The 16021-nt window shown below is 40.6% G+C and overlaps 1 protein-coding gene across 14 annotated transcripts in view; it reads right to left on the bottom strand.

Annotated features, from left to right (window-relative positions):
- The window catches only part of ARID1B (AT-rich interaction domain 1B), a 454520-nt gene that overhangs the window by 314600 nt on the left and 123899 nt on the right, over nt 1-16021 (bottom strand). For all 14 annotated transcript variants that reach the window (XM_045500132.1, XM_045500130.1, XM_045500124.1 and 11 more), the window contains one exon: nt 2082-2231. In XM_045500132.1, coding sequence (XP_045356088.1) covers nt 2082-2231 — 150 coding nt within the window. The remainder of the gene's footprint in view (nt 1-2081; nt 2232-16021) is intronic.

The raw sequence follows: 16021 nt of genomic DNA, 5'->3' as shown, positions 1-16021 counted from the left end.
GTTTTGTCTCCCTCAGAACATACAGGAATGACAATAATTACATTAGAGAGCCATGGTTCTACATATAGTATTTCCTACCATATAATCTGCCACACTCAAATCAATAAAAAAATGGTAGTAGCAAAGCATAAAATAGTCCTAAACCAAGCACATTAAAATAGTATTCATTAAAATAAGATTTCACCTGAAGTATGCTTTGAATATTTAAATGTGAAGGCTATTAAATAACTAATTGCCACGTGATAGAAGACATCAGTGAATGCTTCATAAAGGAAGTAAATTTGAGCTTGGTCTCCAAGGAAATGCCAGGCGCTCAGAATCCTTAATCAGATTGGTTTTACAATCAGAGATTTATTTTAGCACACCAAAGTAAAATACTAACGTAATCTCTCTATTCAGTCCTTCTTAAATTTTGATGGCATGAGAAAACGTCCTGTGTCTACCAAAAAGTTCAATCAGGTACTGAAAGCCCTTGAAAAAGCCTAGAACTTTCCATATCATAAACTCAGACCCTAGTTTCTCTCACTTAAAAAAAACGATATTGGAAGATTATTTAATTTTCCCACATCTTAATACAAGACTAGACCAAATAACTGAAATATACATTCCTACCTCCATAAATTCCTTCATCTAGTATCAGAATTTTGAAAACATTTACAAAAAAACCCCACAAGATTCTATAGGATTTTCAATCTCTGCTGTTTTAACATGTTTTGTTTAAAGTCATAAAGTCTTTAAAACTCTTAAATAGAAGTCACAGGGGAAAAGATTCCAAAAAACCCAAGAAAATACTTAAGAAATCAGCTGAAGCTTCCAGGGCGCATGGGTGGCTCAGTCAATTAAGCATCTGACTCTTGACTTAGGCTTAGGTTATGATCTCAAGGTTCGTGAGTTCCAGTCCCTCGCTGGCTGATGCGGAGCCTGCTTGGGATTCTCTCTCGCCCTCTCTCTGCCCCTCCCCTGCGCACATGCACACGTGCTCTCTCTCAAAATAAACAAAATCAACTTAAAAAAATAAAAATAAATTAAAATAAATTAAGCTTCACATATTTATTTTCTTTATTTTATTTTTAGAGAAAGAGAGAACACGAGAGCACGAGAGGGGAAGGGGGAGAGACAGAGAATCCCACACAGGCTCCGTGCTGTCAGCGCAGAGCCAAACTCGGGGGCCCAACATCACAAAGCGTGAGATCATGACCTGAGCCGAAACCAAGAGTTGGCCGCTTAACGACTAAGCCACCCAGGCACCCCAAACTTCATATATTTTTTTTCACCCTGTTTAGCATCAACAATCTCTTCAACATGTGCAAGCACTTTGAAAACTGAATCATCAACGTCACTGCCTTCCTTCTCCGCCCCATGAAAAGAGAAAGAAGGAAAATATGAAATGGAAAGTTACATTTTGACGGGTATCACTGGAAGTGCTATTAAACGTGTATCTGGATTCAGAGTAAGAGTCCTGAGCTCACAGAGCCCTTTCCTATCACTCCGTGTCAACCTCTCAAAAACAAGAGGAGACTGAATCACTTCACCACGTGCGTATGTACGATTTTTCTACCGATCACGGGAGCTGAAATACACAGCCCGATAACATAAAAGAGTATTTAATGAGGCTAATTTAAACTACACACTGCTCAATATCCTTAAAGTACATGATTCCCTCTAGTATTTTGAAGCGATTATCAGTTCATGAGGTAGCTTAAGAAGAGTAACGTTGCACAGGCAACAGTGTTTGATAGAGTAGCACTTACCATTAAAACAAAAACCCCCAAAAAGCTCAACATGGGAATACCACGTAGGTGCCAACTAGCAAGATGAAATGGTCGGTAAAACCATTTTTTCCGAATAAGCGTATTCTTCCCACCCTACAATTTCGAACATCCATCCGTAAACAAACGAGCAGTTTAGATCTGATGTACTTCGGCATTTTCTCAATATTACATCCCCCCCCCTCCCCCCACCACCACCACTGAAAATAGACTCTTTCAGGCGGGACGGGAAGATGAGTCAGAGCCCAGTCTGGCCTTGGGACACAGACCTGGAGGGCCGGGCCGGGGGCGGGGCCCAGCGGCTGCGCTCACCTGCTGGGGCTGGTACCGCTGCTGGGGCTGGGGCGGCAGATACTGCGCCTGCGGGGTGAGGTGCGGGGGCTGCGGCTGCTGGTTGTAGTAAGGCTGCTGGCCCTGCTGGCAGTAACCACTCACGCCTTGCTGTCCATACTGAGGCGGCATCTGTCGACAAGACGAGCAAAACACAAGCGAGAAAAGTCAAAATGTGCAATCCAGGGCAGTCAAATATGGTTTCGATTCAGCAACGTGCAGGGGACTCTCCGCTAAGCAACTGAATTCAGTATTTTTAATCTTCCCTCCATTACATAAATCGCCATACTGTCTTCTGGACGCATATTATCAACGAAGTAAAAAGAAAATTTGTTTTAAAAAATAATATTTCAACAGATACCAAATATTGATAACCTCATAAAAATCCAGTGTGGGGGGGGGGGGCATTTCCTAATACTGACATTAAAACACTAGTTTGCGAGGTGTAGACTGTACACGTGAAACTTATCAAATGCTGTTATGTTAAGAAAAAAAAACAATTAGCCTCTAAGAAAGTCAAAAGAGCATTATGTTAATCCATTCTCGTGCCAAGCTCAAAATGAAAATGAACTCGGGGCGCCTGGGTGGCACAGTCGGTTAAGCGTCCGACTTCAGCCAGATCACGATCTCGCGGTCCATGAGTTCGAGCCCCGCGTCGGGCTCTGGGCTGATGGCTCAGAGCCTGGAGCCTGTTTCCGATTCTGTGTCTCCCTCTCTCTCTGCCCCTCCCCCGTTCATGCTCTGTCTCTCTCTGTCCCAAAAATAAATTAAAAAACGTTGAAAAAAAAAATTAAAAAAAAAAAATGAAAATGAACTCCAACAGTCCAAGCGCACTTACTACTATTTTGTAGGATGCTTGTGGCTTGGGTACCTGTATAGGGCATATTTTTGTTTCAACGAAGGTCAAAAAGCCCCAACTACATAGCAGCAGATACTACACCAGTTACATCAGCAATTCTATTTACTGTTTTTGCTAAAAAGAAACTACATCACTTTACAATCAAAACCCTTTTAAAAGACAGTACTATGCATGTAACACAATATAACCAACAACATGAGTTCTTGAGGGAAGGATTCGTATCTAATAGTGAGATAGTATTTTCCTACTTGATGAAACACGTAATGGTGTAAAGCAGAGTGCACTACCCTGCAAATGCCAAAGACACAGGCAAAAATGTTCTAGATGAGTCTTCCCTCCCCCATCTCTAATTTGCACGAACCTAAACATCCTCATAATCTTTGCTCAAAGGAAAGTCCTTCCTCATGTAATACACCACGGATGATACTTTAAAATTTTTTTTCAAGTGGAAACTCTATTGCCTTATTTTTCCCCTCTAATTGGAAGAGAGAACAACAGAGGAAAAGGAAAACAGGGGATCAGGATAGCAAAAAGCACTCCAGAGACGAGGATGACCAAAGCACTCTTAATAACAACATGGTCCACCTGAAAACCCCCAGAACTGGAAGCCCATGAGCCCACATACTCAAGGATTCAGTGATCTGTTCCAGACACACATTTAAAAACGCAATCGCTATAAAATACCAAATGAGGAAAAAGAAGGAATGGTAAAGGGAGAAAAATATTCAACGCTTTGCCTCTAACACCAATTAGCACGGTAATTTGTTAAGACATACAATGAAGAAAAAGGAGAAAAATGCCAAAAGCTAAAGTTCATTTTCTTTCTGACCTGATCTAGATTATCGTCAAGGCCTGTCGACAACAATCACGAACGTTTGGCCACAATGGCTCACAAATGCCTCATCACGCAGACCCTACGTTAGGAGAGCAGACAAGTTTGTGCTGAAAACCATTTAACTGCACAGTTGAATTCTTTGCTTTTATTTATTTTACAGCTTGATATCTCATAATGAATGTATGTCCCTGCCATAAGCCAAGCCAAAGAATTTCCATAAAATACAACTCCACATGCTAGAATATCGTATACTACCACAACACATATCCTTCCGTTCAGCACCCATATGTTGATTTGATATCTAATACTAGATTTCACACAAGCATCTTTGCAGTTTGATTTGAAGCAGTTAGGATAACACTTTTGCCAGTGTTAAAACTACTGTAAAGCTCAATCAACACAGCCGGCGACTCCCCTGGGAATTGCACTTTAATATGTTGACTTTCTGGTTTACAGAAACCCTTACACACAGTATGAATGTGCCGTTTGGGGAGCGGGGCTCTACTTTCTGAGAAGGACAACAACAGAGCGTGTTGTAGGCAGCGACTAACACTGGAGCAGCCATGCACGTGTTAGACCCTCAAGGTCTATTCGAGCTCTCCAAAGGCAGCAGGGGGCAAGTCAGGGTGCAGGGGAGCCCAGGTAGGCTGCTGGGACTACAAGCAAACGTTCAACGGAGCCACGGCCGCAGTCCGCAGAACACGGCCAACTTCGGAGGAGAAACCATCAAAAACTTCTGCTTGGGAAATTTTACAGCGGTCTTCCACCATTAAACCTATTTGCTCTCCTTTTAGATACATGGGCCTAATTCACCTGGTACTGACCTAACAGGCAGCTCCCCCTCTGACAGCCGGGGGTGAGGTGATTTATAACACGGGACAATCAGCCTGTCAGTGAGACCTGGGTCCTGGTGCCCATCAACTGAACCCCGTCCCCTGTCCTTCCATGGCAGCCACGTTGAAGCAGAGATCCCTGAACTCTGTTTAGCTGAAGAGTCTTTGGGTTAGAAACGTGTCAAGTCCAAATCCGAGTCCTACTGTGCCTCACTTGTGTGAACATGGTCAGTCATGTAACTGTATCTGTCTCACACCCCTATCTACAAGATAGGGCCTACTTTCTCTATTAACTCATGTTCCTATTATAACCAGCAATATAATAATCCTACCTGGAATTCTACACAGATGCCATTACTTCTTAAACTACAAGTTGCAGTGCTCTCTCTAAAATATTAAGTATTTCCTAAGTTTTTCTTTCAAAACTCAATTCTAAATCTAACGCCTCAGTTGTCTGGAACTAAAGTCTACGTTCTTTAATCATCAACACTGCTCTTGCTTTAATCAATTCAGAGGCATGGCTTTCAAAGATCTATCATATACTTTTCTAAAATCTTAAGCCAAACAATCACCATCATAAAACATAAATCAGCAGGTTGAGCCAGGATACACTAAAGGCCCCAGAGCCTCCTGCCGAAAGCCGTCTGCACAAACCCCACTGGGTAACTGTGGTCTCGCTCTGCCGCCTGCCTTACGTGCCACCCAGGCACCCGGCCATCGCTCACCACTGACCTCCATCCTCAACGGAATCTGCTGAGGACTGAGGAGCCCGTGACACTGGTTAAAAACACGAAGGCCCAGGGGACTCGTCCATGAGGGGAGCATGGGAGCCGTTACCGCCTCGAATCCTGTAAAATCCATTTTGGCCGCTGAGGGTCATCTTGCACACGTCTTGGTTCTCAAACACCTTCAGGAGAAGTGACATCCCCAGAATGTTGGGTGCAAGGGAAATGCAACCAAGACTTCACTGAGGACCAGGGACCAAGTGCCGGGAGCTGGGGTCACGAAGCACTTGTAGCTCAGATCGCCCTCCCCGGGCCAGCCTAACTACACAAGCACAGCCCCAACCGTCTTTCTCATGCCAGTTCCAACTCCATTTCACACGGCAGAGATGGTCTGACTGAGTCAGTAAACCCCTTAATTGGGTGTTGTGTTTACTGTTTGTCCTCATCACTAGACATTAAGCTCCCACATTCATGGAATGTCTCTGGGGAGAGGGCCTGCCAGTCAATAAATGTTTGCTGAATGAATGGATGTTGTTCAGTGGATTCCTGAATCAGGTTAGTATATAAAGAATTAAATTAACGAAGGAACATCTTATAAAACTGAAATCACTTGTACCACCCAACTCTTTGAGACGCCTACGTTCAGCTTCATCTAACAGGCAGACCAGTGAACTTCACGCTAACAGCGGCACAGTGCTCGGCTATTAACCGCTTACCCTCTAGGCCATTATATACCCAGCCAACGCTCTGGACCTTTATCACAGTTTGAATAAAAATATCACTAAGCTAAACCAAATGGAAATCTCCAGAAAATGCCTGAGAGCAGAGCTTTTCTGTTTTTTAAAAACAAGAATTTATTTCACTCATTTCTAAATAAAGAAGATCTTACGCGGAGCATGAGCACACATAATAACAAAAAATTTATTCCAATTTTCAAAGAGATATGAATACTTTCCTATATTACTGAAGAGGGAAAAAGTATAGCTAAAAATGATCCACTTACTTTAAGTATTTATTTTAGGAAACCACTCTGATAAAAAATGGGAGTATCAACTTTCACATCTCTGTATCATGTTAGATGTACAGAAATTCTGGGCCCCGTTTTTCAGTATACCTTATCCTGAACCCTTTGCTCATATTTCAAAATTGAAGAAATAATCAAGGTTTATCTTCTCTCCAGTTTTCATCCTAAAGAAGTTTTAGAAAACGTTTCCTCACCAAGTTTAAAGGTGCACTGACCCCATAATCCAGCAATTCCCCTTATAAATATATGCACACGAAAACACTCACAGTGGCCCAAGAAGGATACTCGATGCAATAGTATTTACAAAGCCAGAAAGAGGACACAATCGAACTCTGACAAGTAGATAAAAGGAAAGAAAACATATTTTGCTATAGCCATACAATGGAGTTCTATACAATTACAAAAAAAAAAAAAAAAAAAAAAAGGATGTAGTAAGGCCCACAGATCAAAATGGCTCAAATCTAAACAATATAATGCTGAATTTTTTTAAAAAGCAACAAAAGAATGCAATATAATAGCATTTGTCTGAATTTTTAATACACACAAAAAATACTGTTTGGGGTTTTATATACATATATATAGTTATTATATATATATATATATATATATGTATATATATACATATAGTTAAAGTATTCACTGAAAACCATGCATTGAAAAGGAAACAGATGACACTCTCTGGAGGGGGAGAGGGGAAGAGATGGGATGGCGCTCAGTCCTGCATTTTTTCCTTTATAAAAAGACGGAGATATGGAGATGTGGCAAAATGTTAACACCCAACCATTTTGGTGTAGTTACACAACTGTCCGTTATATTTGTTTCTGTACTTTTCTGTATGCGTAAATTGTTTCATAATTTAAAATTCTGAAATAAAGAGCTCACCTCCCCCCATCCCACATCTCCCCTCCCCCAAAAAGGCAGAGGCATAGACGTCACCCCAGCATGCACACAAAGGCAGGAGCCAGGCCCCATGAAGGGGCTGGAGAGGAAAATGCCTTGGTCAGCTGCTTTATTTAAAGAGGCCCAGCTAGATCTTTGCTCCAGAGACCCATCCCTGACTGCTAAGTCAGGTCCCCTAATCTCTTGCCTTTCACAAGGGGCAAGATGAAGCCGAAGACTTCACGAGGGTCTCCTACCTTTCCTGAAGACTGATAAATCCCTGACAGGAAGGACTTTATGCCAGCGAAACCTAATGGCACCTACAAGGGGCACTAATCTGGCAAGTTAATTCACAGAAATGAATCCTATAATCGAAAAAATTTGAGAAGTAAACATAAAAATATAAAACATAACGTACAAGTATATTAAAAGGTGTGTTAAGTATATTAAAAGAAGTTAGGAAACACATCCACCTTTAAATCTGGGATTTCTCAAATGTACCTGACTACAAACATATTATCACACCCACTGGAATGTAAATCCCATAGAAAATGGGGTCTTGGCAGTTTAGTTCATCACTGCACTCACAAGGCCTGGCCCGCAGTAAGAGCTCAATGAGTATTTGTTGACTGAACCTCCTGGAATAGGTATATGAAACACATACTATGAATCACACACCACCGACATATAAATGTAAGAGCTTTCTGCCTTGGGCTACACAATCGTCCCGTCCAATGTTCTATCTCCACAACAGCTTACAAAAACATTGGGAACAGATATTATAATCCTCCTTGATTAGGAAGTTATGTTACTAAAATACACTTTGGTTTCTATTACAGATCTGTCACCTCTGGATTATCTGAATCTATTTACATTATCAGTTTTGTCCTTCCTTTTAGAGGGAAACAATTTAAGATCAAAAGAAATACTTTACATCGTCCTAAATTTATCACAGACACGTTAATATAGGGAAATCATCTTATCTAGTCATCCATCATGGACACTTGGGTTGTTTCTATTTTGGGGTCATTACAAGCAATGCTGCCATGAAAAAGGACACATGAACATCTGTTCAAGTATTGACAGATAAACACCAGTAGTGGAACTGCTGGATCACATGGTAGTTCTATGCTTAATTCTGTGAGGAACCGCCATACTGTTTTCACGGTGGCTGTACCATTTTATATTCCCACCAGCAGTGCACAAGTGTTCCAATGTCTCCACATCCTTGACAGCACTTGCTGTTTTCTGCTTGTTTGTTTGTTTTGTAATAGCCATCCTACTGGGTATGAAGTGGTATCACACTCCTTGTGTGTCTGACTTTCATTTCCCTAATGATCAGTGGTGTTGAGCACCTTCTACATGCTTACTGGCCATTTGTTTATCTTACTTGGAAAAATGTATTTATCTCCTTTGCCCATTTATTAATTGGATTGTTTTCTGTTGTTGAATTGTAGGAGTGCATTAAATATTTTGGATATTAATCCCCTATGTGGCGTAGGATTTACAAATATTCCATTGTATTAGTTGCCTTTGCATTGTCTTTTCTAATTTTTTTTTTTTCAACGTTTATTTATTTTTGGGACAGAGAGAGACACAGCATGAACGGGGGAGGGGCAGAGAGAGAGGGAGACACAGAACCAGAAACAGGCTCCAGGCTCTGAGCCATCAGCCCAGAGCCCGACGCGGGGCTCGAACTCACGGACCGCGAGATCGTGACCTGGCTGAAGTCGGACGCTTAACCGACTGCGCCACCCAGGCGCCCCTGCATTGTCTTTTCTTAAGTTTATTTTGAAAGAGAGAAGGAGAAAGAAAGAGGGCACACACGCAAGTGGGAGAGGGGTAGAGAGAGAGGGAGAGAAAGAGAGAGAATCTCTGGTCCAGGCTCCACACTGCCAGCTCAGAGCTAGATGCAGGGCTCAAACTCACGAACTGTTGAGATCATGACCTGAGCCGAAGTCAGACCCTTCACTGACTGAGCCACCCAGGTGCCCCCATTCTCTTGATTAGTGTCCTTTGGTGCACAAAGTTTTTAATTTTGATGTAGTCCAATTTACCTATCTTTTCCTTTGTTGCCTGTGCATTGGCTTCGCATTCAAGAAATTACTGCTATATCTAATGTCATGAAGCTTTCCCCTATGTTTTCTTCTAAGAATTTTATTTCTTAAATATATATGTATATATTTATATATATGTATATACTTTTCCATATGTATATAGGTTTATATTACATATGTATATTACCTAAATGTGTGTATATATTTGTATATAAGTACGTATGTATATGTGTGTGTGTATATATGTATGTGTGTGTGTTTGTGTGTATATATACATATATATATGTATATATATATATATTTAAGTAATCTCTATGTGCCCAACGTGGGGCTTGAACTCAAAATCCCAAGATCAAGAGTCACACACTCCACCGACTAAGCCAGCCTAGGCACCCCTCTTCTAAGAGTTCTATAGATTCTGGGGCACCTGGGTGGCTTAGTCAGGCATCCAACTCCTGATTTCGGCTCAGGTCAGGATCTCACGTTCATGAGATGGAACCTCATGTTGGGCTCTGTGCTGACAGCACAGGGTCTGCTTGGGATTCTCTGTCTCTCAAAATAAATAAATAAACTTTAAGGGGGAAAAAAGGGTTCTATAGATTTTAGCTCTTATGTTTAGGTCTGTGAATCCATTTTGAGTTAATTTTTTGTACATAGTGTAAGTTAAGGGTCTAACTTCATTCTTTTGAAAGACCTATTGTTCTTAATATAATTTTCACATCAGCCTCAGATCCTTTTGTTCTAAAAAGTATAGTCTGGTTTGGTATCTACAGTTCCCTCCAGAACTATATTAAGTGTAGACACATTCAAAACACAGTATTACCTGTTTATGTGAAATTCAAAATCACACAAACTTAATATATGGTAATAGAATAGATCTTAACATTGGTTGTGAAATATGGAGAATGGCTAAAATCAGGCATGAAGGAATTTGTGGGAGTGACAAAAATATTCTGCATCTTAACTGGGTTGGTAGTTTCGTGGATGTACCTATGTGTCAAAATTCATCAAATGGTACACTTAAGATCTGAGCATTTTAGTGTATGTTAAGTTATACCTTTAAAAACCACTAGCAGAACATGTATACATACTTAACAACTAATGTATCTAAAGTTTTGACTTCACATGTTTTATAGCATATTTATGTTAAACCATCACTGCCTTATTTATGCCTACATGTAAATTTCCTACTTGACAATGACTGTTCCTAGATACTTAACAAGGAGTTTTCATATTTTCACTTTATGTAATCCAAAATAGTACACAGCAATTAGGTATACTGAAATAATCATGGTGCGTATGTAAATTCAAACATCTAGGGCAAGTTACAATATGTACAGAAAAAATTCTACTTTTAAGAATATACCTTGAGAAAAAATGTGAAACAAGTATGCAAAGATATGTGTAGCAAGCTCACTGCACCCCCATGATAGCATTGCCACTGAAAATATGTAAATAGCCTAAATGTCTAAATGTCCATCAACAGGGATTGATTGGGGTGGGGGCAGGATTCAAGAACATATCCGATTTTTAAAAATTTTTTTAAATGTTTGTTTTTATTTTTGAGAGAAAGAGAGAGACAGAGAGAGAGAGAGAGAGAGAGAGAGAAGGGGAGGGGCAGAGAGGGGGAGACATAGAATCTGAAGCAGGCTCCAGGCTCTGAGCTGTCAGCACAGAGCCCGACATGGGGCTCAAACTCATGAACTGTGAGATGGTGACTTGAGCTGAAGTCAGATGTTTAACTGACTGAACCACCCAGGCACCCCATATTTTTTAATTTTTTTTACCGTTTATTTATTATTGAGAGACAGAGAGACATAGAGCATGAGCAGGGGATGGGCTGAGAGATGGAGAGACACAGAATCCGAAGCAGGCTCCAGGCTCCAAGCTGTCAGCCCAGAGCCCAACACGGGGCTCGAACTCACAGTTTAACTGCAAGACCATGACCTGAGCCAAAGTCGGACGCTCAACCGAGCCACCCAGGCGCCCCATAATTTTTTTTAATGTTTGTTTATTTTTGCTAAAGAGAAAGAGAGAGAGAGAGAGAGAGAGAGAGAGAAAACATGAGCAGGGAAGGGGCAGAGAGAGAGGGAGACACGCAATCCAAAGCAGGCTCCAGGCTCTGAGCTGTCAGCACAGAGCCCGACACAGGACTGGAACCCATGAGCCATTAGATCATGACCTGAGCTGAAGTCAATGCTTAACCAACTGAACCACCCAGGTACCCAGAACATACCAGCTTATTAATGAACCTCACTGGAGATAATATGTATTTAATAGCAAGAATGATTATTAAGGTGGGATTTAAGGGATAGCAGGACACAAAATAGTATATGTAACAAAATGCTATCCTGTAATATGAAAAATCTGTGTGTGTGTGTGGTTTTCTGAGTAAAGAATTTGTAGCTTAAAGGAATAAATGCCAAAATGTTATCTACCATTTCTTAAACGAACTCCGTGTTGTTCACAAATCTAGAACAAAATGCAATTAATTGATTTGGGATTATTTATTGTGGTCTATTTAAGAGTTATCAGAAGAGTGTCTTATAACAATTTGCCTTTAACAGCAGAAAGCTCCTTAATTTTTGTTTGTTTTCCATCATAGGCTTGAGACCCTCCAGGTAAATTCCACAAAATGGGAAGGGAAAAGGCACAGGACAAATCATAAGTGCACAACAGTTACATTTTTTAGTCATTACTGTGGCAAATTCTGCCGGCTTCTGATTTCACAGAAAGATCAAACACTGTTTTTCATGCATAAGAGTCAGACTGAAAATTCCCTACAGCAAGGAATTCAGATGTTAAGCCGATGTGTGGTTGAACCAATTGCATGAGGAAATTTTATTATGTCAACATGTCCAGTCAAAAAGAATGTGCTAGAAGGTAATAAATAAAGTTTACAAGGTCAAGATTCTACCACTGCCCCATAATCTACAATCCCTTAAGCTAAGTCCCCAATTGAGACTTCTAAACAATTTAGGTCCCTTTTTTTTCTTACTTTATTTTAAAAAGAAAAATAAATCTTGTTCTTAGGCTTGTCTTAAGAAAAAGAGATAAAACAACATACCTCCACAATTTCCTGAAATTACTCCTTCATGCTTGAAAAACAAGAAACAATCAACGAATGTGTACTGAGTGCTTACTGTATGCATAGTACACTCAAGCTAAGTTCCTTCAAATTCTGTCCAGCTTCCCTTAAGAAAAAAAAAAAAAGAGTACCCAGATTTGAAGAAGGAGTTGGCAAAGCATTCAGGGGTCAAGCAGTGTCTTAAACACCAGAACAGGCTTGATGACCAACCACACAAACAAGCCAGTTACACAGTTCACGTTGCTATGGAGCACACTTCCGTTTTTGTCTATGCCCTTGTTCCTAACAGATAACTTCCAGGCCGCAAACACTGCTGTTTTATGGCCTGAAAAATAACCAACATTATCTAGGCTGATTTAACCCTCTCCTTTAGCTTATTTTTAAACTATCAAAAGATACTGTTTTTTTCACCAATTTAACTCACTATATAAAATTTTAAACACATCCAAGAGTGGAAAGAACAGTATTAAAACCCACAGTTTAAGCAATTACCAACTTAAGACCAATGCTATTTCATCTACAGCCCCACCCACTGTTCCCCAGCCCAGCATCTATCCCATCATATCATCTCACTGGAAAATTTTAGCACCCTGCAGCTCTTCGGTCCCATCTGGGAACCCAAAATAAATCGCATGCAGGGAACCCAACCCAGATGTCTTGCCTGGACCCAGCGGAGTCCACCTCAAAATCGGCCCAACCAACCCACAGACCCATGAGAGAAAAATAAACATCTGTTGTTATAAACTACTGAGACTTTCAAGCTGATCGATACGTAGCATTATTTGTCAACAGTGACCCGAAACTTGTGACAATTACTAACAGTGGATTTCTTTGGATGAATAGAATATGGTGATTTTTCACTTTCTATTCTGAGCTTTTTGGGTTTTCCACATTTTCTTTTCTTCTTATATTTTAATTCCAGTGAAGTTAACACACAGTATTAGTTTCATATGCACAGTACAGTGAGTCAACAATTCTATACATTCTCAGTGTTCATCACAAGTATCCTCTTAATCCCTTCCCCTATTTCACTCACCACCACCCCCAACTCCCCTCAGGTAACCATCAGTTTAGTTTGTTCTCTACAGTGGAGAACAAATTGCTTTTTGATTCATGTCACAAAGCTGGAAAGTTCTCATTGGTTGCCAGTGTAGAAGTCTTTTTACATGAAAAATGTATTTTCTAAAACCTCTTGACAGGTGCACATACAATATTAAGGTTATAAACATAAGCATAGTGAAAATAATATACATACAACCTCCCTTAGACTTCTTTACAATTATTAATTGCCTACAAAATTTCACTGCTTAATTCTAAGTCTAACTGCTCTATATTTAGCAAATCACAGCTTCAGCGAATACTAGGTCAGACAATGTTCTGCAGAGTGAATATTCTGTATGGCTGTGGGAACTAAATGGTAGTGCCTCTCATGACCTCAATTTCCAAAAGTCAGGGATATGTCCTGAACAGCCTTTATTTCCGCTTTATAATCATTATCATTCTATTATCCATGAATTTATTTATACCCTTCTTAAATTAATTTATATTTCTAGCCCATGCTACCTCTTGAGGGTAACTACTTCTGGAACATTATTATCCATTTCATAAAGTGGTACATCCTTTTTCATAAAATTAACTCCGAGCTTCAAGGAGTGCCCCCTAATGCTTGCACGCAGAATCTGAGTAACAAACGTATGGTCGACCAGTGCAAACCGAAGCCTTTATTCTATCAGATCAAAGATTCCTTGTCAACTATCTCTCCCACTCTGTCCCTTGATTAATTTCGCTGGCTCATCAAAATGCTTGTAAGTCAGCTAGTCTTTATTGTGGAATAGCAACTAAAATAGCATGAATGCTTCCAAAGGCACAGTGAGTATGGCTCACACCAGAGTTAAGATTACTTTTCTGGTTACTTTTTTTTTTTTTTTTTTTTACACATTTTGTATTCTCTCCTCTACCTCCTAACTACAGATGTTTTCACCTTTTCTTCCAGGTCAGCCAATTAGAGGAGATTTTAAGTATTCATAAAATGCAGGCATTCACTGGCAGTAAAATGCTTCCTCTCTCATTTACAACCAGTGTTGAACTAAAGTCTTACTGTACACAAAATTAACACACAAGTGTATAATTGTAGTTTTATGCTCAAGTACCCTAATTATGCACTTTAAAACACTTTCTTCCCAAGGATCCATCGAGGGCATTCGATATCACAGATCTATAAAGGCTACAGTATGCTTTTTGATAAAACAAGCATAACGGGAAAAAAATTGCAGCTTCAGAGAAAAAGTCTGCGTGTAATGCACAACATGATAAATCTCATTCCAAAACTTTGGGCTGAAAAAGATAGCATATTTCCAACGTACATAAACTTGGTATTGGGGGAGGGAAAGGAAGGGTGTGCTAAGAGCAAAAGACATACTACACAACATCTCTTCTTGAAGAAAACAGAAGCAACGCACAAAAACAAGTGGTCTAAAATCTTCCATAAACTATCACAGGGGAGAAAAATCCATCTAGGAGTCTACATATCTTATTTCAATAATACAAGCGGCAAAAAAATTAACAATAAAAGGACAATGCTCCTTTCTAACACGGAAGCCTGCGACATCGAGGTTGCCAGAGTTTGCATTTAACACAAAATCAAAAATAAGTATTGTCCACACCCAACATATGCAGTCATTTTTAAATTAGAGAATCACAACTGGAAATACGCTGGGGTGACTAGCACACAGCTCTACTTCTGGGGAGGCCACGGTGCACACAGAAAGCAGTGAAGGGCTCTGAAGGCAATCTATAGTCATAAATAGGTCAACTCGGCTAAGAGAAGCAACATTTTCCTAGAAAAAGCTACTTGAAAAGAAAAAGGCTTGTGCTGCCTCACAGGGAGTCAGTCATCTCCATCCAAGAGAGCAGCACGTTCCCAAGAAAACAGGCGCGCTACGTCATTTAGTTCGTAAGGAATTCACCTCACTGGAAAGCCATTCGGAGTTTCCATCTTTCTTGTTATACTACTGCCCAAAAGGCAACAGGTAGTTTTGGATCAGTGAATATCATCTTCGAGTCGTTCAAAAATACAAGACGATGACAGGATCAGAAGTCAAAACAGTACAACGGTACCTCTCATACATGTCAGAACAGCAGGGTTTTCTAATAAGACTTTAAAATATGTGTCGGGCTACAGTCTGCTCGTGTTTTTAAAACCCACCCACTCGGGCCCCGTGTCCGGGTGAGGTCGCCACCGCCAGCAGGTAAGGGGGAAAACACTCAGCGAGGGCAGCTGATGGGAACTGACCAAGGAGCTGCTTGCCCAGCTGCCCTGCTGGCCAGAGATTTCTATTTTTGTAAAGCACAAAAAGAGGAGCCAAGAGCTTTACCACTTTCCTATATAAACCCAGCTGCCAACACGGATGTGCCAAAGGGGAATTTCAGAGAATTTTAAAGAGATGACCTTTGCCGAGGCTGCAATGTCAACTTTGGAACCGCATGGCTGGAACATGTGCAGAGAATGCCAGATTGCGAAGACTGGTCTGCGCGAGAGAACCACGGAGAGGGGGAAACAGGGACAACAGGCCTTCACCACAGCACGACTGGAATGTTCAAACAGCCAACAGAGAGACAAGTA

Source organism: Leopardus geoffroyi, chromosome B2 (genome assembly GCF_018350155.1).
Source record: "Leopardus geoffroyi isolate Oge1 chromosome B2, O.geoffroyi_Oge1_pat1.0, whole genome shotgun sequence".
Lineage (NCBI taxonomy): Eukaryota > Metazoa > Chordata > Mammalia > Carnivora > Felidae > Leopardus > Leopardus geoffroyi.
Note: the sequence above shows the minus strand (reverse complement) of the source record. Positions and strands in the feature narration are given on the sequence as shown.